At 45.8% G+C, this 25,797-nt stretch overlaps 1 protein-coding gene across 5 annotated transcripts in view; it reads left to right on the top strand.

The window, feature by feature from the left end:
- The window catches only part of DIP2A (disco interacting protein 2 homolog A), a 2,340,120-nt gene that overhangs the window by 100,189 nt on the left and 2,214,134 nt on the right, over positions 1-25,797 (top strand). For all 5 annotated transcript variants that reach the window (XR_011274713.1, XR_011274712.1, XM_069616034.1 and 2 more), the window contains exon 2: positions 23,693-23,764. Coding sequence is in view for 3 of the 5 variants with exons in the window: in XM_069616034.1 (XP_069472135.1) it covers positions 23,693-23,764 (72 nt within the window). In the remaining 2 variants the exon portion in view is untranslated. The remainder of the gene's footprint in view (positions 1-23,692; positions 23,765-25,797) is intronic.

Genomic DNA, 25,797 nt, shown 5'->3' with positions numbered 1-25,797 from the left:
CTATGCTATCGTCTCGGAGGATAGCTTGGAGGCAACGTGCTTGCCCTGGAAGCAAGACGACACGGAGCAACATCGGGTCAGCGCTTAGAAATCTCTGGATATTAAGCACGTTATAAATATCATATCATACCATATGCTTATTGCTTCCAATCTGTTTCTCGTATCCATGTGTGACAAGGCGGGTACACTGGCCTTGTCAAGAGGATATGATGACCCTACTCCTACGTCCCGTCCCCTTTCCTCCATACTTATGGGACGTTCCTCCGTCCTGTGGGACGGGACCAGAGCACTTTGTAAAAGCATCAAAATTTTGCTAACATTTTAGTCCTTCCTCTCTTTTACGCGGGCTACTGCATGCGCCCGTAACCCTGCCTATATTAGCTCCAACCCACGCATCGCCCATCAGTCCTTTTCTCAGCTCGTTCGAGAATGGACACACTAGCATCTGCAGAAGGATTTTTTTCTTCCAATTTTCTCCTCTCTGGATCTCGCTTGCAATCACGTGATAGTCTGTCTATGCCTTTTCAGCCAGACTTCCCGAATTGTTTTCCTGTCAGCGACGCTTCACTAGGGCGGATCCCCTTCTTCTTTGTTTAGAGTGTTTGGGTCCTGACCACCGGGGGGACTCGGGTTTTTATTGCGATTGCTTTTCGGTTCGGCGCTTCTACGTCGGTTAGAGCGGTGGGAGGTGTTTCAGCGCACTCCCCCCTACGCATTTCCAATCCTTCATCCACGAGAAGAAGAAATGCATGGTAAGTTCCTTACTTTTTAGGGCACCCCGACCAGGGGACTCCTTTCCGGGGTCTTCCCGGTCTGGGAGGAGCGTCAAGGGCTCTGAGACCAGGGCTTGCCCTGAGGTGCCGCCTGTGCCTAAAAAGTGTACCAGAGTTTTCTCAGAGGGTCTCCGTAAGGGGCCTGTTGAAACCGGATCACAATCCGAGGCCCCTCCTGTGGGGGCTGTTTGTAGACCTAGTTCTACTGAGTCGTGGGGTACCGGAGCTCGCTCCGAGGCCTCCTTGATTGGAGCTTCCCTCATTTATTCCGGGGTGCGCCCCGAGGCCTCGGCTGGGCTTGTCGTTATCGAACAGAAGTTCGAGGCCTGGCGTGAAGAGGCTTCTACCGGACTCGGGTCCGAGGTCCCTCGTTTAGAGGCTAAGGCGACCAACAGTTCTGAGAGGCCTGTTAAGGCCATGTCGGCGAAGGGTGTTCCTCATTATTCCCGCTCTTGCAGTGCCCCAGAACTGTTGAGGGGGCAAGGAGTGAGGTTTTGAACCGTAATTCCTCCTTCACCGGCAGTGCTGAGGTCCTTCCTGCAAAGGCTAGTTTGGCTATTACCATGTCACAAAAACATCCTAAGCCACACAGTACCGGCTTGGCCGAGGTTCCTTGTGTCAAGGCTAAAATGAAGACCCCTGACCCACTTGTGGGGACCCCTGCCTTACTTCCACACGTTCTCCTCAGGTGCTGACAAAATGGCGGCTGTTCCCGCCAAGACCACGGCAGCCATTTTGGATACAACCCTTACAGCTACACCATCGGCCTTAGGTGTAGGGGGTGCTCTTTCAGGTGAACATCGGTTTCCTTGTGCACATCCGTTTCGTCCTCTATCGCACAATGTCTCGCTGCCGGTGGCATCAGTGCCTTTGATTTATGTAGACAACAGTGGGTAAGGGCCTTTGGCAACCCTCTCCCTTACGCCTAAGTCATCGGCGGAGGACGCCTTTTTCAGCAAGTTTCAAAAACTGATGCGTTCCAACCCCATGAAGGAGTACTTTTGAGGCTTGTTCAGGGAGATATGCCCGCCTACGCCATCGGTTCCCGCTGCGGTTCCTGTGCCGCCTCCAGCGCCGCCTTTACCGGCTGGGCCTCCCCCCCTACTCTTCCACCCCCGCCTCCGTTGTCCCCTGTTGACAAGGCTGTGGTGGTGCCCAATGTGGTTCAGCCTTATCCAGACCTGTCAGATGACATGCAGGGCGATCAGGACAGCGAAGACCAGCCCCGCTCTATCAGAGCCTTTCATGACCAGGTGCTGGACATGTGTATGTTGGATGTTCCAGTACCTGAGGCACCCGCCCCGCAGGTGGGCGTGCTTTCGGGGGCGTTCACCTTGTCTGCTTCGGAGCATACCGGCTTGTTCTTGCAGAAGGACGTTTTGGCCGAGGTCCATAGAGTTTGGGAGAAACCACACTCTGGACCTTTCGTCAATAAGAAAATAGACGCGCGCTACAGGCTTCATTCTTCGGAAGAGGTGGCCTTAGCATCAGGTCCACCCCCCCCCCTCCTCCACGGTGGTGGCGGCGCCCACTTTGCAGTCCAGACCTGCGGCATCCTCTTCTATGACGGCTACACTTCTTGGGCAAAGAGGATAAGCTTCGTGACTCCCTTGGGAGGAAAGTCTTTGCTAACGCGGCCCTGCAATTGTGTCAGGCCTATGCAGAACTGGTGTTAGCGGGGGCGAATATGAAAATGTGGAAAGGTCTGTCGGTGTTTGAGGTGTTCATCCCCGCTGAAAAGCTTGAGGACTTCAATGCGGGTTTGGCGGATGCCAGGGTCCTGGCTCAGGATCTGCTGGAGGCTGCGGCTCATCATGTCGACACTTCGGCTCAGGGCCTTATGCTTGGAGTGGATACTTCTTGTCGGGCTTGGCTGCACACCACCAAGGTCTCTAAGGAGGTGCAGGATAAGGTTTTGGACCTGCCGTTTGACGGTAAGGTACGTTTTCATTCCACAACGGATGTGGAACTGACCAAAACGAAGGATAGCACCCAGACCGCCAAGTCCTTGTCTGTCCTAGTGAAAGCACCTTTTAGGACACAGAGACCGTTGTCACAACCTCGGCCTTCCTCTGGCTTCAGGGGTTTTCTAGACCGAAAATCCTGCAGAGTCGATACCCCTTTGGAAATTCACGCCGGAGGCAGCAACAGAGTCGATATTTCTCCCGCTCCTCAGCCTCAACCTCAGGTTGTGCCAACACCGATATACCATCCAAATGAGGGTGCTTTGCGCTCGCACGAGACCCTGGTGGGAGGACGCATTGCGTCTCATTGGGAGTAGTGGCAGACTATCACCGAGGACCGGTTGGTATTGTCAGTAGCTCGGGAGTGCTTCCGCTTCCCCCTACCCCACCCATAAATCCTCCTTTCCAGCAGTCGGGGTTGCCCTCCCTCGGGGCCGAAATCCAGAAGTTACTGGATCTCAGAGCAGGTGAACCCGTTACCCTAGGGGAACGAGGGGTGGGCTTCTACTCCCGACTGTTTACAGTGCCCAAATCCAACCAGGCTGGCCTGCACACCATTCTAGACCTTTCCCAGTTCAATCTTTCCCTACCCCAAGTTAATTCAAGATGATCACGCCTGGTCAGATAAAGTCCTCTTTACAGATGGGCGATTGGCTCAGCGTGGTGGACCTTCTGGATGCGTATATGCATGTCCTGATCTGGAATCCACACCAGAGATACCTGCGCTTCTCTGGGGAAGAGGAGCATTTCCAGTTCCGAGTGCTTCCCTTTGGCCTCATCTCGGCACCGCGTGTCTTTACGAAGATGATGTTGGTGATTGCAGCTTATCTTTGTCTGCAGGGTATCCATGTGTATCCGTATTTGGACGATTGGCTGTTGCGCAGCCCTTGCCCGCTGAATGCTGCGTGCAATCTTCAGTCTCTCCTCGAGCTCCTGGTCCATCTTGGGCTGTCGGGGAACTGGCAGAAATCTTCCATGACGGTCTCTCAGGACTTGATTTTCCTGGGTTTTCGCTGGAACAAAATCGACTGCAGAGTTTACCTGACCGGGGACAGAATGGCAGATCTGTTGGCCATGTGTCAGATGTTTGCGCAGTCCGAGAGCATGTCGGCCTGGTGGTACCAGAGGTTTCTGGGCCTCATGGCCTCGTGTGTGTTGGCTCTTCCTCTTGCTCGATGCAAGATGAGGCGGACTCAAATGGTTCTTCGGAGCTCTTGGCGTCAGGCGGTAGATCCGGACTCCAAGATGATTTTGATTCTGGCTTCCATGAGAGCGGACCTGGTGTGGTGGTCGTCTCTCAGCAACCTGTCGGTGGGTGCAGGGTTTCAAGACTACGCCCCGATGGTGACGGTTATGACGGACTCCTCCCTTCTGGGGTGGGGTGCGACATTGGATCTTCTTCAGGTCTCAGACCTTTGTTGCCCCAGGACAAGCTCCTTCACATAAATCATCTGGAGCTTCTGGCGATTTTCCTAGCGCTCAAGGTGTTCAGGCCGGTCATTACCAACAAAGTGGTCCGTGTCTGCACGGACAATGTCATGTCAATGTGTTACGTCAACACGTGGGGGGGCACCAAGTCTCCTCCTCTTGTGGACCTGACCATCCAGATTTGGGAGTGGGCGGTTCGGCGTGGTGTCTGGCTGGTAGCAGTACACATTCCGGGCCAGCTGAATGTCACGGCGGATGCCCTAAATCGGCGGACAATGGTCAGCTACAAGTGGGAATTGAAAGCGGAGATCCTCAAATGGCCCCTCAAATTCCTGTGTTGGGGCACTCCGGAAGTGGACCTCTTCGCAACATTGGCAAACAAGAAACTTCCTCTGTATGCCTCTAGAAATGGTCTGGGAACCTCCTCTCTGGGGGATGCTCTCGAGATTCCTTGGCAGAACCCTTTCCGCTTCTGAAGCTGGATTTGGAATGAAGACCGGAAGGGAGATTGACTGATTTAGATGGAAATCAGAGACCACCGTTGGCAGGAAAGAAGGCTTTGTCCATAGGACCACCTTATCCTTGTGGAAAACCAAGAAGGGATGCTCCACCGACAGAGTTTGCCGCTCACTCACACGCCTTGCTGAAGTAACAGCAACCAAAAGGGACCCCTTCCACGAAAGGTGCTTTGTAGTCCTGCTGGTTGGTGCACCTTACTAATGGCTTCAAATCCACTAAATCAAAACTTATGCTCTGCTCGATCTACCTGCCTTGTGATTTTTAGTATGAGTTATATACATTTGCTGCAGTATGTGCTACTTTTTCCTGAGTACAGAGCTGTGTACTGCATCTTGTATATTTTATTTATAATTTTTTTGTAACACGCTAAATCGCCCATAGGCCTCAAAGCGCACACAGTAACAGACAAGATGTAACAAAAACAGTTAAATGAAAGTGGGGTTGGGGGGGGGAAACTGGACCAATTTTGACTTAATTAGGGGCAAGATTGAAGAAATGAGTCTTAACACCCTTCTTAAAGACCGCAGGTGAATTGCCTTACTGCGATGAAGGGGTGACTTGTTCCAGCCCGGTGGTGCTTGAACATTGAACGTGGAACCATCAAATCTAGTAAGCTTGAATCTTGGCTGTAAAGTTTCTTAGGATTATATGAACGGAGGGATCGACTAGACGTAGAGGAGGTGAACTGATCGATTAGATATTGCGGGTAGTACTTATTACAACATTTGTACGTGAATGACAGGATCTTATGAGTGACCAGGTGTCTGACAGGGAGCCAATGAAGCTCCCGTCTGGCCTCAGTGCCGGGATCTCTTTTAAGAGATCAAAGACAGCTCTAACAGCACGGTTTTGTGTGACTTGGAGCGTGTTGAGATTGGCTTTGGAGGTTCCTGCTAAAAGGATGTTGCCGTAATCAAGGCGAGAGTTAATTGGGACTGTGGCCAAGAGTGCTGTATTTTATTTTCCAAGATATAAGGGTGAATATAGTTTAACAATTTGGGAGTATATCTGCAGGATGCTCTTACTTGGGCCATGTGAGGCTTCTAGGGCCTCTCTGCTTTAAAGTGACGCCTAGTGTCTTTACGGCCTTAGATACTATGATTTTATTACCGGCAATGATAAAGCTTTTGTAATCCGGGCCGAGGTTTTTGATTTTGTTGCCTGATGCTATAATTAAGAGTTCCGTCTTATCCGCATTCAATGCTAGAGAGTTAGTCACCATCCACTCATGAATGGATAGAAAGATTGATCGATAGAATTGATGGACGAAGTATCTTTGGTATAACAGCCGGACAACTCAATTATGACCTGGGTGTCATCGTCATAGTTGGTATATTGGACACCCATTAGCATGATGTATATGTTAAAAAGTGTGGGCGAAATGCACGACCCCTGGGGTACTCTACAGGTGACTAGTGTGGGAGTAGAACTCTCCTCTTTCTAGGTCCTAAGAAAGAGGAGACCCATTCGGATGCAGCAGGAGAGCAGTGGACCTGTTCTACCAATCTGATGACAAGACGAGAATGGGCAACTAAATCGAACACTCTTGATAAGTCCAGCAGCATAAGTAGTGCTGACCTACCACGATCTACAATACTGGCGATGGTGGATTTCAGGTCCAGAAGTGCGGACTCCGTCCCATGTTTGGACCTGAAGCCACCCTGCTTTGGGTTCAGGAGGTTATTACTTTCAAGGACATTTTGCAGTTGACTGTAAGTAACACGGTCCAAATTCTTCAACAGAAAGGGTACATTATGTTATGTATGTGCTTATAACGTGCCAAAAGCCTGTAGGCATCAGGGCGCGGAGAAACCTGAGATACAAATTCACAACCTGATCCCAACTAGCAGCTGAAACCCGATAGACAATGAGAGCTTGCCTTTGATATTAGAGTTTATTGCACTAAGAGTTTTCAATGCTTTCCTGAAACTCAGATAATTTCCATCTTGTCGAAGGGCAGTGGGCAGTTTATGCCAGCATTGTGCTGCCTTTAGCGGAAAATATCTGCTGCGCCCTAAAGCACGATTTGCGCAGGGTATGTAGGGGTATGTACAAAAGACCTGCGTCGGCTGATCTTCAACATTTCCGAGGGATATAGAAGGAACATTTTTTTTAAAGTAGCTCGGAGCCTCTCCAAATAGATATCTGTGTACTATCGTCATAGCTTTAAATTTGACTCTCTTCTACTCTGAGCCAGTGTAAAGCTTTTCCCCCTGTAGATATGTGCTCTCTATTTTTAAATCCCTTGACTATGCGAACAGCATAATTTTACATTACTTGGCACCTTTCTAGCTCCCTCTTGGTGGCTCCAAGTAATAAGGCGTTGCCATAGTCTAGGTGCGACAATATAATTGCTCTCGTAATGGTGGCTGCAATTTCTTCATTTATAAAAGGTCTTATGGCTCTTAGCAGGCGCAGATAGTATGCATTGTTATTATACAGGTAATTAACCTGTACTTCTGATCCCACTGATGCTTCAACCATCATCCCAAGTGTTTTAACTTGAAGCATTACCGGGATGTTGGCTTCTTTGATGGAAAAAGCTTTATACTCCACATCAAGCTTGGATCTAGCCTGATGTGTTCCGAATATCATCAGTTCAGTCTTGGTGTTATTTAGACACATCCAATGTTTTTGCATCCAGAGGTCTATAATATTATAGACCTCTGCTATTTTTGCGCTGTCTCTATCATGGTCACCTTTTAGTTCAAAAATTAGCTGTGCATCATCGGCATAATTTGTAAAAAAAATATGCCGATGTTTTCCAACAAATCAAAGAGGCTTCTCATGTAAAGATTAAATAATAGAGGGGATAGACTTGCTCCCTGAGGGACTCCAAAAATAATAGGGGCAGCTTCAGAGAATGTATTGCCCCAATGTATTCTGGCTCTCCGATCCTTCAAAAATAAGGCCAACCATGCCAGTGCCCCTGAGGAAAAGCCTAATATTTTATCTAGCGCTAATTGTAATAGCTGATGGTCTACCAGGTCAAAAGCTGCGCTGAGGTCGAGCAGCTTAAGTATCCCGGTTTTACCTTTATCGACCAATTCCAGCATGTGGGTCTGTAGATCTAGCCTGGCGGACTCAGTACTATGAGCAGCCCGAAAGCCTGATTGTTGTTCATGCAGTATCTCAATAGCTTCCACATGTTTTTGCAATTGATTGGTTGTAATTGTATCCAGAATCTTCCAGATAAAATTTTAATTGGTAATGGGTCGTAGGTTGCCGGGATCTTTAGGGTCCAAGCCCGCCTTTTTGACCAATGGAGTTATCGTGACCTCCTTGATTTCCTTGGGCACAATTCCCTCACTAAAGGATGCATTAACTATCCTGGTCAGGATACGGGAGAACAGTTATTTATGATCTAGAATAATGTTTGTGGGCAGAATATTCTCTGCACATGAAGTTGGCTTCATTTTGGACATTACCAAACATAATTCTTCTGCAGAGATAGGCAGAAATCTGAAACTCTCTTTCTTCAGGTATGAGAGTATCTCCCAAGGAGATTACTGTGTAAGCAGCTGCTCTAGCCGTAATATTATTTTTTCTGGCTTTCTGGATCTTAGCAGCAAATGCTTCTTGTACCATGTCACAATCTTCCTTAGTAGGTATATGTGGAGGTGCGAGCATACCTTTAAGTATCTCAAATAATGTACTGGTAGAGTTAGGAGCTGCCTCTATTTCTCTATTGTCATAGTTTTTCTTAGTTTCTTTGACACCCTTCCTGTAAATGTAATCGGAGCGTTTAATAATAATCACATTAGTGATAGGCCGAAGATGCATTGCTATGTTGGGACCCAGCGTGCTATTTTTAAGAAGAAGAAGAAGAAAAAAAAAAAAAAAGGGGGGGGGGGTGATCATGCCTCTTTAAGGACCGATGGTACGCTTGCTTCATAGAAAGAAAGATTAACAAGAACAAGACGCGTCACCCATGGACAAGGGTATACTTACAGGCCTTAAAGATACTGGACAGACAACTGTCCCATAAGCAAGATGTTGGTTTCATACCTTCAACCATTTTACAAATGTGTTCCTCTGAGCACAGTTAGAATTCAAATAAAGCTTGAACATCTTCCTCACCATGGACGTGGTCTGAAATATTAGAGGCATTGGAGAAATTAAGAGTTGAGGGCTGATCAGGATCTAACTGGGCAGCTACAGATGCTACATGTCCTTTCATCATGGTATGAAAGGACGCTGGTTTTTTCACCCTTGTCATTTCAACGTGAAAACTCATCGAATTTTGTAGGGGGGGTTAAACAAAATATATAGATGGGGTGTGGGTGTTCGGGAATAGTTGAATAATTAAAGGGGATGGGGGTTGGTTTTGTTTTTTAAACAATGAGTTTTCGCGTTGAAATATCAACAGAGAAAAACCCATTGATTCATCCAGCGATGAAATGACATGCCAATGTAGCCCTTCCCCTGCCATGTTTACTCTCCTGATTCCAGCATGCATGGAAATGGTTGCTGCACTTCAAGGATTGGCTAACACTTATTTTATTCACTATTGGGGCAGCATGTTGTGCTAAAGGTTGTGTTGAAGGATATAGCCCCTACAGGGATTCTGAGGAAGAGTCCATGATTTATGGGGTGGCAGCCATTCGTGGATACAGAGCATGGCTGGGGTGTCGTTGGTTCACTGCATTCCAGTGTTTAGGGGCATGTCACACGCACATGTCACTGAGTAGACGGTGTGCCGCAGAGAGGGGCTTGGTCCTATTTGGAGTCTCATGAAAAAGGCTGCAGCCTTTTTCCTATCTTGCCGTTCCCTGTTAGGCCTGAAAGCCAGTAGGCAAATGGCCCAGTGACTTTATTGAAGCGAACCCAGCTAGTTTTGATTACATGTGAAGAATTAGTAAATCCTGGTGTTTCCCCTGTTTATGGGTGAGTGTGGTCTGCAGGCGAACAGGCTGGGACAGTCAGCTGCTACTGTAGGAATGAGTAGGAGCGTGTCCCGGGGCTCTATGAACAACCTCCATAAGTCCCTTACTTTCCTGGGTCTCACAACTGAGCAGTGCCAGTTCTGTTCTGTTTAGACCTACATGTTTTCAGGGACATGAAAAGTGCGCCTAGGGTCATAGACTCTATTCTTCGATGATCTGAAGGTGTCCCCGTCAGTCCTACATGCTCGATAAATCAAATGTTAAATAAAAGTGGCCATTTTACATCTAGGTCCCTTTTTTATCTAGTTTGGTAAATTGCCTCAACCCTGGCGCAAAAACCCTTAAGATGCTGCTGAGCAGCACAATGCTGTGATGAATGACAGTGGGGTGTTGATGTTGCTTGGTTCCTTTCACCTTAAAATGCCTCCATGCATTGAAGCATAAGCCCCGACTGGGCAGAAGTAGCAAATTGGAGAAGGAATTGGGGGCTTGTGCTCCTGATGAAGGGTGCTTGTTCTCCCTTCTCATGACTGAATTTCGTCCCACTTAAACCATGTGAGCGTCTCCTTGAAGTGCCATTTTGTGTCTCGGATCAGCTCTGAAACTCAATTGCAGCTGAACACGGGGTGAAGAAAATCCCCCACTGTATCTAGGAGTGCTCCTGCTGAGAGAATCATTAATTGTCGGGCCAGCCAGGTTTTGAGTGCGTTAACTATTGGGGCCCATGTACATCGATCGTTTAACGCGTAATGTTCCTGATCAGGAGCATCAAAGCAGTGCTCGGCTTGTCTTTCCTGGCTTGGGGCACGCTCTCCGTGAGCACTGGGAATTGCTTTGACCGATTATCGAGGAGTATGCTTCCTGGTTCATGCAAGGAGGGAGCCCTCGTTGCCCCTTGATAACCACTGATGCTGCTTGTAGGTACACGTCAGGAAAGAAACGCTTCCTGAATTGGGAAGTGATCGTTGGGGTGGAGGGGGCTTACCTAGTGATGTTGTCGAAAGAAATCTTGGAAAGTGGTTTCTTTCCCTGGGAAGAAATGCTGCTTCAGCAGCTGTGGCCAGCTGGAAAGAAACCTTGTCCGGCTGCCCTCCCCTCCCTCCCTTCCTTCCTTCCCTCGTTCCCTCCTTCCACCCCCACCCAGTGCTTTAAGTTGGATAAGAAATCGAGGAATGGGGACGTGGGGGCGGCTGGGGGATGGGGTGGGTGCTCTGATGCGTCGTGATCCCGGGTGGCGATGCAACATGTGAGGGTGCAGCCTGAAATTCCAAGTAGCAAATTAAGCTTAATAAGAAGGGTGAGTGGCCTGTGTAATTAAAGGAGTGAACTAACAGTCAATTGATTTTACATATGTGCAATGAAAGGGGACAAAATCTGGTTTAAAAGGTGTATTTAACTATGGTTAATGTGTATACATAATTTGACAAAAATAAATATATTCAAATATGAAACAGGACATCAAATCAAAAGGTGTAAATCCACCATGCAATCCCACAGTTCTTCTGAAAGAAATCCATTATTCATGCCTATAAATTAAAAGCATTTTAATGATAATACTTTGATACAATGTGTGGCAAAAATCGAACTCTGTATTCTCTGATTTCCATTTCCTGTTTGAAAAGTACCTAATTTCAAATTACTTCAACTGTTGTGATTATAAACATTACTGGAGGGGACATCTACTGGCAAAGAGCAGTATTGACACACACATTTTTAAAACAATGTGGAAAGGGAGGTCAGTTAGAGTCCTACTTGGACACCTGGCGCACTTAAAGCCACGCCCACCACACCTTATATGTACTGTAAGAGATTGCGTCTAGCTGAGAAGGCGCACGCTATCAGTGGCTGGAAATAACGATTCCTGGCCAGTCTCTGTACTGCTGTGAGTACTAGACAGAACTCTTCCCGGATTGGAAGTGTGCGGCTTTGTGCGGCTGGAATGAGCCCTTCGTGGCAGTGCTGTGCATATCCTCCTCCTTCTAGCAGAAAGCACTTGGCAGGCGAGCCTCCATTTTCCAGACACGATTAGCTGCCATCAGTTTGAACAATTTGTACAAACAGGATATCGCGGACAGGATGTGCAGTGCAGGCTATAAAAGAGACTATTGTGTTTGTGGCTGTGCAGGTCAGAGCAGTAAATTGGGATTTATGCATGAGAATACAATTCGGGGCACGAACACTACTCCTAAAATGCCGTAGAATTCTCCTAGTTGGAGTTCAGCATCCTGCAAGGGCGCCATTACCTGCATGCAGGAGTTAAAGGACCAGTTTTATTTTTTGTTTGAATTCATTTTATTTAAGGTTTTTATTTTCATAAGGTAAGGATTTAACCATGTACGGCGTGTGTTTCAGAGTTGTACAGAAGGCCCAAAATCATTTCGACAGCTTGGTAATTCATCCTTTTAGAATTGAGCTGCCAGAATTCAATTTTAAGTGACGTTACATGTGTGCACCAGTTGACTAAAAAGTCTGCTGCTTTATTGGTGCCCAGCTGTAGAGGGGATCCCGCCCTCTGTTCCATTACGTCAAGAATGTATTTGTAGGCCACTTCAATGTGAAGGGATCCGATAGCTTGATTGGGTGAAAGAGGAAGGCGGCATGGGTTATTGATGGGAGGTTTTTACCCTCGAGATTTGCAATGGTCTGCTGATTTTATGTGCTATTTGGGTTTGTATAGTTAAGTCGTATTTTCAGAGTAATGGTATGTCTGTTTTGTGGATATTGTTTGATCCATTGTTTTATTCTTGATTTCACTTTGGCTATTGTAGGTTCTTGTGTACTTGGACTAAATGGTCAAACTTGGGCCTTAGCTGGCCTCTCTGTATTCAGAACCATGTATGCCTATGTGATTAGGTTAGAGCAGGGCTTTAAGTGGGATGAGAAACTGAGGGTGCGGGTGAGGCTCTAACATGGGGTGTGGCCAAAGCTGTGGACGTGGGCTAAAAAGTGGTGGGTGTGAATTCCCGCAAAACACCAAATACACAGAAATCTACTTGTGGTTTTCAATGTCAGAAAATTCTTTCTAACTTATCAATTGTACCTTATGCTTTTTTAAGGGAGTTGAAACAGTGTTAACAAAATGAACAATGCAACTTTTTTTTAAAGTTAAAACAGCACATGCTCTACAGAGTTAATACCTTTTGGTATACATAATTAATTTAAAAGGGCAATACCTCGAAAGAAACTTTATTTTTAAGCAAAAAAACTGCACTGTTCACATTGATAACAGTATTCCAACAACTTAAACAAATTGACTAAATAAAGTAACCATTTAGTTACTGAAGGAGGGTGGACACCGGGCTGGCAGGCAGTGATATAAATAAAGCAAGGTATTTTAAATATCGAACGAAATGAAAACGGCAGAACGAAATGAAAGCAAGTTGGGAACACTCTGGCATATTGAGAGGATTGAAAGATTGTGAACCTTACTGAAAGGAACGTTTTGAACTGCATTAACTGAAACCAGTGCGAGCAAAGCCAAGAGGGCACAGAGTTGTATTCAGGATATGAGAAATCCAATATTTCCCCAGCCAGGAAAGTGCAAAGAACTGTGTATTATAAGGAAATAAGCATTGGCGAGAGCCAATGACACCTAAGAAGGCGTAACAAGCACAAGGTAGTTCAACAAGCCACAGTACAGTGTCAGGCGAGTGACACACATGTGACTAAGGCAAACCTCACTGCTGAGGCGAAGCAGTGGACTGGTATTAAAGGAAAAGCAGTCAACCAAGGGTACCAGTTGCGTGACCGGTAATGGGTGGATAGTGTGGTCCGACAACTGCACCTCTCGACGGGGTTCCCTTGAATAGAAAAGCCACTGAAAACCTCTATAAGGAAGCTTATGTTGTGCAAAGACCTCGTTGTGATATTAAAGTCAAGTGTTTGTTTGAAAGATGGAAGAGTTAAACTCTTGGGGAAGGGAACCCCTGCATTTGATGAACTACTCAGAACTTTGGGAAGGGGAGCTAATTACAAGCCAAACAGCTAGAAGAAGCTCTGAACTTTTCTTTGAACACTATTCCTGTTTGATGCTGACATCCCTACACATTGTATGCAGTTAGTTGTGAGGGCAAGTATAGGTTTTGGACTGAGACAGATGTTTTACTTTGGACTTACTGACGTAGACTGTCCTTAGTTTTCTTTAGGTAGGGAAATCCCACCTCAGCATAGGGCAAGTTAGGCATTACTCCACCCTTACTTTTAAGTTGAATAAAACTTTGTTGAGAAAACGTGAACCATTTGTCTGTCTGACTCTTGATGCCTTCATATTGGCCAATAGGTCAAGGGACTATAGGGTCTGGTAGCATGTATATAGGTGGTAGCCAATGAGGGTGTGGTATTAAAACTGTGTATTGTTCAAGTCATGAGTGACGATTTCTTTCCTTAAAACCTTGTACTTGCTTTTAACTAACACAGAGCTCCCTGTCAGTTTGGTTCTACAGGACCTTCTGTCACCTTTTTCCTTTAGTATACAAAATAAATCTTGTTTTCCTTGCAAAGTGGTGTACCAAGCCTTTCTCCTTAGAGGAATGTTTTTTGTCTGGTTGTCTGGATGTCTTGCCTTAAAGTTTTAAACTATAACTGGTTAGTTTTGCCCAAAAAGCATTGAATCTAGTCTCCAGACAACTTACAGCTGGTCTTCTGAGTGCACAAGTGTCATAGCAGTCAATTATATATTTTATGCCTGGTAGTCTTTAGCAAGTAAAGAGCCTTCCTGTCATAGGACACGTGTATTCTTGAAGGTGCAGCTCTGGACTGGCCTGGAAAGAAGATCCATGCCACATTTTCAGGACACTAAATATTGTGGCTCAAATATCGTTTGTCCTTCATGTCTCCCTTACAACCCTTTATTTTATAGTAGTGTTGCCCATAGATCCATTTCCGAGCCCCATTCCTCCGGCCCCACGTCCCCTGCTCTATTTTCCTTCTGCCTCTTTGCTGCTGCCCTGCATTCCCCCAGTCCTCTTTCCCACTGCTTTGTATCCTGCAACCCAGTAATATCGTTTTTCACCCTTATGCGATATTTGTCACTGCAATCACACCACTCTATTACAAAAGTGACTTGTCGTCCATAGTTTTTATGCTGCTATTGCAGACCTGGGTGCTGCAGGGTCAATATCTGAAGGTACAGATGTCTAGAAGTTGCACATGCAAAACCCGATGCCATTGTTGCATGTGTGAAATTAGGTGTCAGAGTTAAAAAACTGAGGTGCATGCCTGAAGTTCAGTGGCGGACTGTCTTACAAGGAAGCCTGTAGATTTCACTGTGGGTCTCTGCACCAAGGGCCTTTTTTCTGAGAGCACTCAGAATATTTTTTATTTTATTTGTGTTGTAGTTCTCATGGAACTTTTCACATAATACACACAAAGAGCATCACATAAAAGAGCATGTTACAAGGAAAGTTAAAATAGATTTAGACTTAATTTTGAGACCTATTATAGACATAAAAAACACACTTTCTGAGTTACCGGTACCACAGCAGAGAATCTTACAAAACCTTACATTTTTATGCACTGGGAAGAAAGAAATTAGAAGGTTAAAAATAACTTGCAGAGAATTATATAAAAAGACTTCCCCCCCCCCAACTTGATCGATACAAGTCTAATAGAAAACTCTACCAGAGGCTTTCTTAACTAGGTGCTAAAATCTTTCATAAGACGTATGGCAGCCAAAGACCATTTAAAGGATTTGTCCGTAAAAATACGTTCCCAGCCCAGATGAACCATTCTAAATTCCTTGAAAAGATGTGAAAAATATGTTTGGTGTGTCTTGGACAATTCAGGGCAATTTACCAACAGATGTTGTAGTTTCTATAGAGTTTTACGTTTTACAGAATCTACAGCATCTTAAATGGCGAGCTACACCACCTCGGGCACCCAATATTTTGTTTATGTGGAGCAGATTCAAACTAAGACATAAGCACGGACTACGCCAGTATTGCCCTGGACATTTCCTCAAGTAAATGGTTAGATGTTATAAATAGGGTCTGGCGTCTGGCAACAGGTTTTTAAATAAATGGTACTTCCTAACATAATCGATTGTGTCAAATCAGTGGTCTTCCCATCACCTCTTTTTTACTTTCAGTGGATACATTACAGTAATCCACTAAGGAGTTGATAGCACTTAATATTCAGAACCAATCTATAAGGCCTGCCGGGGAATTGGAAGCTAGCCCACACTTTAGCAACCCCCAGATCGAACCCTCTTCCGCCAGGCAAATCTTTCGTAGGAAGTTTAAATGTTTCCGTTTAACCAACGCTTCCAACAACACCAGACCCAATTCATACCTTAGGACTGGAGCCGGAACACAAGCTGGCAGACTCAAAATATTTCTCCAGAAAACGCCCTAAAACTTGCAACATTGTCCTTTAAGGGCAAAAAATGACACCTCAGCACCGTTTGGCATCACTGGGACCACCTTTTTACATTAAAATTCTCGTACGGGATTTAACGAAAAGTATCCGGATTTCTTGTTTAAACAACTTCCCTGGGTGTCCAGGGCCTTAATCTTTAGTTTTTTTGCCACAAGCCGTTGCATGCTGTTATCCTTTGGAAAGATTAAGAAACCCAGGTACACGAAACAATCCACTTTCTCTAGAGGGGTCCCCACTATGGGCCACTTGAATTGTCGTCCTGCTTTTATCCGGACCCTTATGCAGAGTTAGAATTTTTTATTTTGGGGCATTTATTGTTAACATGTTCTTTTTGGTATAGGGCTCCAGCGCCTTCAACTGCTGCTGTAACCCTATTGGAGTGTGGTACATTAAAATCAGGTCATCCACGTACAATAAGTAATTTATTGTTCTGTCGTTCAATTTTGTCGGAGGGGGAGAATTTGACATCAACAAAGGCTTCACCTAAGTCCGACAAAAAGAGGAGGAATAGGATTGGGGCCAGTAGGCAACCTTGTTTCAATCCGCTTGCCTAATTAATAGGAGCAGATAGGCTCCCCTCTGTCCAAACTGACGCACACACTGGTGTCCATGTGTAGTGAAATCAGGATTGCTAGTAAAGCAGGAGGACAACCCAATTTATCCTATTTGGCCCATAGCAAGTTCCTCTGGACGGTATCAAAAGCCATGGAAAAATCTATGAAGGTGGCGGAGAGTGGTTTGTTACTTTTCTTCGCCCCCTTCTTTAACAGTTCTAACACAAAGCCGTTCATCTCAGTCCTTACGCCCTGGTAGAAACCTGTTTGGAAGATGTCAATTTTTCCATTATCCTTGGCCCATTTTCTCAGGTCTCGTAATAGACCTATCAAGATCTTGGCTGGGCAATCGAGCAGGGAAATTGGTTTATAATTTAAGGGGATTACACAGGACCCATTTTTGAAAATGGGAACATCAATAGCCGTTAGCCAGGGCATTGTTACTGCTTTTTCCCTCATTATGTTTTAAACATTCTCTCTAGGACACATACCCAAGTGTCTGGTCTATTTTTCAGAACACACATAGCCAATCTGTCAGGTCCAGGGCCATAGATTTTTTAAAAAAATTATTATTATTATTTTTTTTTTACTCCTAATGATTTGGTACCGCAAATCTAGGTCATAGTTGAACTCCCAGTCTACCTTTTTAATCAAATCCCCATTTCACACTTGTTCAAAGTCACCCATAGGTTTGTAAATCTCTGTGAAATGTGCCCTCCATGCTTCTTCCAAGATTGGGTTTATTTGAGCTCCCGTTTGGGCTTTGTCGTTATTTTTAATTAGGTTCCAGAAGTTATGCAAGTTGTTACTAACCATGACCTTCAACATTTTACAGGCATCCCTCATGGTCAATTGGTGGTGATAGTAGCTTTACCAACCCCTATAGGTTGTCTTCAGGCGCAGCCTGCTACTCATGTCATCTTTGGCAGACTCCTTAAGTGATTTCCGTAGTTCTCTCTTTTTAAGTAAGAGGACTCGGTCAAATGTGTGTCTATGGATTGTTTTGCCTTGTATTGTCTTTTGGCAGCCGCTTGTAAATCTGATCACAGATAACATGCACACCCTTCCCAACCACCCGTTCCTTGAGGAAGCTGTTAAGCTCCCCCGAGGCAAGGATTCTGTTAAAGGTCATCATTTTGAACTCGTTCCACATTATTTTGTTTCCCTCCTGACATTTCCCCTTCTAAAAATGTAGCGTCCCTGGTTCTGCTTTGAGGGCACTGATCATTCAATACTTAGCAAAGGTGGTCCCTCGCCGTGGTTTCTACCATGGTTAACGATTTGAATTCTAGGTATATGTCCTCAGACGTACACGTAATCTAGAATGTTGCTATGAGAGCCCCTCCAAGTTTTGTGTGGCACTCCATCGCCCTTTATGCTCCTGTTTATTATTATTGGCCCCCATTCCTCCATGAGGTTGCCACAGGCCCTTCCCCTCCCCCTGCCTAACGTATCGGGGCCGGATGTGCTTTTACCTTCTGGCCAATCCACACATCTACAGTTTAGGTTGCCACATATTATTGTAGAGTTTAGACCTCTATCACCCCAGCTACAGAGGATCTCTTCAGCTGCTTCCAGCATCTCTTGTTGACTAATTCTAAGCTGTCCCAATAAATACTTATAAGCAAAGTGTCAACTCTATCCGGGGAAACTTTCCCTGTTCCAAATAAGTTTAATTCCCTAGACGTAAGGGTTTGGACTAGCCATGGTCTCGACCTCCGCCCATACCTTCTTAGATACACCTGTCAACAGCCCCGCCATAGGGCGCCCCCCCTCTCTCCTTTAATGTCTGGGGTCAGAACCACAGAGTACCCATCGATGACTGGTGCCTGACAGCCAGCACTCTTGCATGGCAAACAAATTATAGTTTAGCGAGTCCACACTTTCAGGCTGGAACCGGTGGGCAGAAGCTCTTAAATTCCAGGATATTAAGTTCACATGTGAACAGCCGCTATGCTGATGGTTCCCTTCATGGTGGGCCTCGCATTTAAAGTGGCAGCCACCCAGGACCAGCCTTCCCTTACTGCGCGACTTTGCCCATCTGCCCATATTACAAATTCTCTCCCATTGGATCCCATCCCTTATGCTCTTATAGTTTGTTTCCCGTATTCCACTGCGTGACCTTTATTGGTTTGTTCAACAATGCTCACCCAGGGGGCCAATGACAGGCCCCCACCCTTGCTGGGTAGTCATAGCCCCAGGCTTGGATCAGCCCTGCTTCAGCCACTACCTGATTAAGTACCATACTGGAGGCGAAATGAAGGATCACCTTCTCCCTATTAAAACTGGTCCAGAATGTCACCCATTTGATACCTCTAGATACTAAGGCCTGTGATTTTCACAGTATGGCCAGTACCTTTTGAGCGATTTAAGACAACCTGCTCCTGGTCGAGGGGTAATGTGTGCAGGACCTGTTTGTTTATGATATCTACCTAATCATATCCGCTGACTTGTCTGTATCCCCCTTACTGCTAGTTGACGTGCCTCAAGGGTCAGGAAAGGAACCGCCCTGAGGTTTTGAATCCCTTGCCCCAACTACAATCAGTGCCCCAAGCTCTATTTGATCTCCCTTGGAGCCTTGAGTAACTGGGCTCTCTGATTAAATCCCCTCAAATTGCACATGCCCATCCTTTTCAATTTCCTCAGGAGGGTCCTGTGACTGTCGGTTTCTCCCCACACTTTCCCACTGTCTCTCATTTTCTAGATTGCACCCTGTCACAAAGGAGTTAAGAATTTGGATATGCACATTTTAGGGGGCAATGGTCGATTCCTCGAGGCAGTTACGCTCCCTCCACTCTTGCAGTGGAGTAATTTGTGTGACCCCTGTATCGCCCTACTGGTCCCCACCCTCCCACTCAGTTTCGGGGCAGTGGGCTTGGATAACCTCTGGATCAACTGAGTCACCACCTTTCGTCCATTTTTGTTCAGTCCCTTTTTGTTCTTTGCTTTTGGGCCTATTATTTTAAGATTGTCTTTTTTTTCCACTTACCCTGGTTAAATATCTCAAACTTATCCAGCACAGGGGCCGCCTCTTCCACACTTTGTTGGTCGGTTCAATCTCATTAAGCAAATCTTCAGCTACCTGCAAAGTAGCTGGGGAGACCTGGAATTGCTGGGGTAAAACCTCTCCACCTTCAGTCATGAACACACCCTCCTCATGTTCCATGCCCGACTCGCCTTCCTCGTCACCTATTAGTATTGACAGCTCCCTCCACCAATGAAGAGAACATTATCAAAACACTCGAGGCGACCGAGCCAACCACTACTGGTTGCTGTAGTTCCGCCAGGCCCTGGGTGATGGGCAGTCAGACCTCCTGGCACCTTATGTAGCCTTCGATATCTGTTATTTTCATCATCATGGAAGCAAACATTTTTTCGTGAACTGCTACCGCCTGTACCTGGTACCTCTGAGATTTGTTCATTATGGACATGGCAAGTTCGAGTGCCCTGGCAACTGAGCCCAGGATGAGCATCATCTCACTCTGGCCCAGATCAAGTAATTGTCACTCGTACCGTACACTTTTATTCAAGTACTGCTCAATTTTGTATGTGCCCATGGGTTATCGCCTAGCGACTGAATGGGAGTTTGCACTTCCTTTTGGTTTGTAGACAACGGCGGTCTAGCTACAAAGTGCCATCTCACTTTGTGGGTATCTGTTCCCACTTTGTGGGTATCTGTTCCCTCAGGTTCAGAATACATAGGGACCTCTGCCCTCGCTGATACCCCTTAGGGAAAGCGAAACTCCCACCTCCTATGTTAACCCCAAAAGAAAGGGGGGGGTAGTGATCCCCCCCCCAACGAACCTCCACTGGCGGATAATACTCAACAGGGTTACCCTCCTGTGCCAAAATACTGTTTACATGGTCAGACGTCCTATGGTCCCCCAAAGTCTCTGGCAGGTTTTCAGGGACCCTATCTGGGTTTTCAGTGAGTCCCCTCAGGGTAGAACCTTTTTGGGGGCGGTGAATATATGATGGAACTTAGCATCTGCTCGTCCCCCTCTTGTGTGTTGGCTATTTGTTCTTTAGAGGATCGCATCACCTGGACACCCTGCAACACAATGGGGGCATTTTTTTCAGGGGGGACAGGGCCCCATAAACCCTCCTCCAGTCCCACACCCAACCCAGACCCTTTCTCAGCCAAGCTACCAGAGAAAGATAGTTCCCTACATGCTAACCACTCCTGGTCTGTAGTTTCTTCCTGGGGAACACTCGCATCCCTTTGCAGTCGCGGCAGTTCTTCCAATACAACCAGGATCTGCACAGTCTGCCCTGATATAGCCTCCCCCCCCCCCCCCCCCAATTCCCGGTATCGGATAAGGGATTGGCTAGGGATTCAGAGCCACACCTAACAGGGATCTGGCTAGAGGCACATGGTGAGTTTCGGGAATCGTCCCTAATGCCAGAGCGACGAAGACAGGCTTTCCTCATAGTCAAAGAAGGCTTCCTTTGAGGCCTGTTGTGTGGAGGCCAGCGTTTGGGTGCGTGAACTTGAGTCACCGTTGTTGGAAAGCCTCCCCCCCCAAAGACCAGTAGCTTCTGGCCACTAGTCTTTTTTGCTGACTTGCCCACAACAGGTTCCATCACAGTAAGTTTACTTCTTAGGCTGGATGCCATGTGGCACTCGCCCAACTAGGGAGTATTCTTTTTTTGTCAAGGCCAAATACCAAAGGCAACAACCAACCAGTCGCTACAGAGTTTTTAGGTGGTTTTTCTGGATCCTAAATCACAACCGGTGCAAAATTATTAACAGTACGATAAAATCACATTCAAAGTAAAACATTTCTTAAAATGGGAAATCTATCTAAAACACAAGATGGGACACAAGAAAAGATAAAAACAGGCATAAAATCAGTAAAAACCAGTAAAAAGGTAAAAACATAAGCATTGGGAATTGATCTCTTGTAGAGACAGTCGCGGGTTACTACAGTGAGAGCGTAGAAGAAAAGTTATCTCGAAGGGTCCGTGGTTTATTTTAGTAAATTTCTTGATGGGCGAAACCAAGTGTGCCCAAAGGCTTTGACCCGGAGTCACCACAACCTCCAATATGCAGGCAACACAAATTTGTGTCACAAAAGTTTTCTTAAGCGTTTCATAGCTTGACCCAGCAAGAAACGCGGTGGGTAAAACAACGGCAGAAAACTGGCAACGCAAGCGTGATGAATCACAACTCCCTTTTACTCCAAGCGCACCTTCGAGTAGATACTCTGTTAATAGACAGATATCCCAAGCCAGACAGCCCCACCTCTGGTTGTTCAGCACAGTACTCAAAATGTACAAAGACCCGCAGTATCAAGCAGTCGAGCCTCTTCACGCCTCACTGCCTCTGTCTATTACCAATGTTAGAGAGCCGGCTCAAAGGTAAACTACCACAGTGGTAGGACCCACAGTCACCGCTCTATCGGATCGTCAGACACACAAGAAGGCACTGTACGGCTGAATGGCAATGTCTCTCAATAGAGTTTCAGGTAAAAAGAAACCCAAGTTTTGGGGTGCAGCGATTTGATCAGTTTAAACGCGGCTTTCGTTTCCACGTCTTATCCGTCTTAGTCTTATTATGAAGACACTTGGGAATGTTGGTGTGATTTTAGTTTATTGGGATTGATATTACTGTATATGTGCAATGGGGAGAATCGGAGTGCTGCACACTACACAAGTGATCCTGTATAACAAAGTGGATAATGAAACAACCTTTTCCTTTTCATGGGGCGCTCTCACCTTAGTCGTGCAGCAGAGGCCTGTCGCAGAGGCAGCGGGAAGTCCGCATCAGTCGGATTCGTTGGCACACCACACAGACTGCAGTGACTGCCCAACTCTTTCTCCAACTCCGCTCTGCTACGCGGTAGGAAGGGGTTTTAAAAGGTGAACTCCTCCTATTCTGTAGCAAGTGAAAAAACACCTCCGGTCTTCCGACTGCAGTGACTGCCCAACTCTTTCTCCAACTGTTTTGCTTACATGCAATGTACACGATTAAGATGATTCTTTTGCTTGAATAGTGTACATTGGGGCCACTTTGAAAAAATGAAATCCAGGTCCACTTTTGGTTCTGACTCCACTCCTGCTTAAGCTTCACTTACATAGTCAATGCATTGTCTGCAATGTTTACAGGATGCTTGTGCCTTGAAAGATGCATGGCTGAGCCTGTAGGTGCAATGTCTGACGGAACAAAGGCTGAGGGCTAAGGCGCATGGATGAGGCTGTGGAGCAATGCCCAAGACTGCATGTGTACATGGCTGCGAGTCTGTCGGTGGGGCTTTGGATTAAGAACACCTTGCACAGCTCTCTACAGGTGTGCTGCTGCACCCATATGGTCACCTTCAAGGCAGGTTAAACTTGCAGCTGCACTGGCTAGTCTAATAGATGCATCTCCAAGGATGAGACAAAAGTGCGAGTGCACTCCCCCATTCCAATTGTACGTTGCTATTCTGCTTCCCTTTGACCCGCCTAAATGATCTACTTGTTTTTTTTAATGGAAAATGTTGTCCCTGAGCACGTGATAATTTCTTTCGCGTTGTTCGCTACTAGGCCAGACTGTAATTGACAAATGGCATGTCTACATTTTGCTCACACTTTTATAAATTGACATAGCTTAACATGGTTTGTCAACTTTGGGCACACATGTATGAACGTATTAGACCAGCTAGTCTTTTGATACATAGCTGTTCCGTTTGTGTAACATTATCTAAGATGAAGGATGTCCATGGGGGACACAGAAGGGTAATTTAAGCTTCGTTAAGAGGATCTGGTCATAACTCCACATTTCGAACACCAGTTTATGGTGTGGTCTATACAAATGGGTCATTTTTATTATCCCATCTTTTGCCATTGCCCCGCCCCTCCTGAATAAAATAGTTTACAAATGCACAGTTGGAGGTGTTGTGGTGATCATGTGAGTATAAACTCTTTGTGGGATCAGTTTTGAACTCTGTTAAAAGAGAAAGCTCCATCAAATGTTACCAAATTTAGGTGTACAAAGTTGCAGATTGTTGACCCACAAGATTAGGCACAGGGGATAGGGGTTAAGACAAACGCATGTTGATTTATTGCACTGTTGTCGCTCTTCCAGCTGTCACTAAATAAGTTGTTTCCTTCCGTTTTCCTCTTTTCTGAAATAGTGCAGGGGTCATGTTGCATGGTTTGTTTTAACATCTGGTTTATTCTAGTATTTTTTTTTTATTTTTTTTTATATAAAGGAGACATCACTCAGAAAGGGTATGAGAAGAAAAGAGCGAAGCTTCTTGCACGATATGTTCCCCTTATTCAAGGTAAGAATGAGCTTGTATACACACGTGTGAGCAAAGCGGGGCCAAGCTCCTGGCTGGCTGTCCCTGTATGGGAAGCTGTTATGATGCATTCAAACAGTGGAATGTATGCCATTGATTCCTGGTGGAAAAAATATGTTGGTAAATTATTATTTTTTCACTTTATTTTTTATGCACAACCGTCCTGCATTTCCACTGTCGTTCGCTATTTTTTATTTTCCAATCTTTTAAACCTTTCACCTTCGCGCAATGGCTTTTTTTTTTTTGTTGGGTCCACTTTATCGAAGGAGGCGTTTTTCCAACTTTTTCATTTGTTACGCTACCATTTACATGGCCTATTAGTACTACTGTTTCAGATGCATTAGGGTCATCTGGTGGTAGTGAAGTTCCGTAGAAGAGAGCCCTGGTGGGGGTAAGTCTTACTGTTTCCCCCAAAACAAGTAATTTTGTGTGTTCAGGTAGTTAGTTGGTCTTAGTTTGTGCTCTGGCGGTTAAGACCATTGTGCAGTGTGAGAGTTTGTAACAAAACCACAGCAAGGTTATCGGAGTGATGATCCTAGATACCTTCCCATGTGCATCTCCTTGGGCCAGTCAACCACACGACAGGATGGATTATGCTAGTATTCCCGTTTATGGGAAAATGGCTGCAAACCTCCATTGAGGTCATACATAAACCATGCATTTGGTATATAAAGAGGCCACCACATGAGATATTCAGAATTGAGTCCAATACTGTACACCAAGGTGCAACTATTGATGCTGCCATCAGACAATTTTGCCCTCAAGAGGCTGTGCTGAATTCCCACCCGAGTTAGGACCTTTTCTGCCGAAGCTCGTAGATCTTTAGTTGATGTCTTTTTTGCTTTCTTTTTTTTCATTGTGGTCTCTTGTTTTTCTAAAACATTAGTTTGATATATGTAGGAATGTGTCATCCATCCCCAGTGTTGATTTGACACACCAGAGTTTAGAATGTAGGGGTTTCACAGTAGCAAAACAAAAGAGTTGATGGCTGGAAGGTTTAGAATAAATCTTGACCTCTGGCATTGCTCTGGGCAACCCTCCAGACCATCGTTCTTCGCCTGCCAAGCCATTACAAAAGGGGAAAAACCATATGCAAATCAGGCTTGGTCCCACCCCCAAAGGGGTAGTCCAGCCCGAACTGCTAGGTCACATCCCTTTTGCACGAGACCACAAGCATCCCCAGACATGTTTCAGCCTTGTTGGGCGTCATCAGTGAGGAGTAGCTTGGGTCTCTAGGCCCAGCAGGCAAGGGACCCACGTCTGGGCATACCCTTCCCACTCGGGGTGACAATAGCAAAACAAAAGAGTTGATGGCTGGAAGGTTTAGAATAAATCTTGACCTCTGGCATTGCTCTGGGCAACCCTCCAGACCATCGTTCTTCGCCTGCCAAGCCGTTACAAAAGGGGAAAAAACCATATGCAAATCAGGCTTGGTCCCACCCCCAAAGGGGTAGTCCAGCCCGAACTGCTAGGTCACATCCCTTTTGCACGAGACCACAAGCATCCCCAGACATGTCTTTTTTGCTTTCTTTTTTTTCATTGTGGTCTCTTGTTTTTCTAAAACATTAGTTTGATATATGTAGGAATGTGTCATCCATCCCCAGTGTTGATTTGACACACCAGAGTTTAGTGTGTAGGGGTTTCACAGTAGTAATTTTATGGCGGTACGATAACCTTCTTGCCAAATGACGGTATATCATGGTTATCGCGGTATAGCAGGTGGAGTTAACTAATCTTAACAAATATTTTCTTAAGAAGGTCATAAATTGTCAGATTTATCATCAGAAACAAAACTAGGCGCCCAGGGCCAGAAGTGGGCTTTTCAACATACTTTCCACTGAAATGCCACCCTTTGGAGGAGGTGGAGGAGGTGGAGGAGGTGGAGGAGGTGGAGGAGGAGGGCTGCTGCTACTGGAAAAGCAAACTCAATAGCTTTTCTTAAGTGGTCATTTAGGCTTTTAGCTCCCCCACTGGCTACTGGTGAAGATGAATATTTTGCCATCTTGATAATCTGC

Source organism: Ambystoma mexicanum, chromosome 9 (genome assembly GCF_040938575.1).
Source record: "Ambystoma mexicanum isolate Mex_15411 chromosome 9, UKY_AmexF1_1, whole genome shotgun sequence".
Taxonomy (NCBI): Eukaryota; Metazoa; Chordata; class Amphibia; order Caudata; family Ambystomatidae; genus Ambystoma; species Ambystoma mexicanum.
This window is presented reverse-complemented; position numbering and strand designations above follow the sequence as displayed.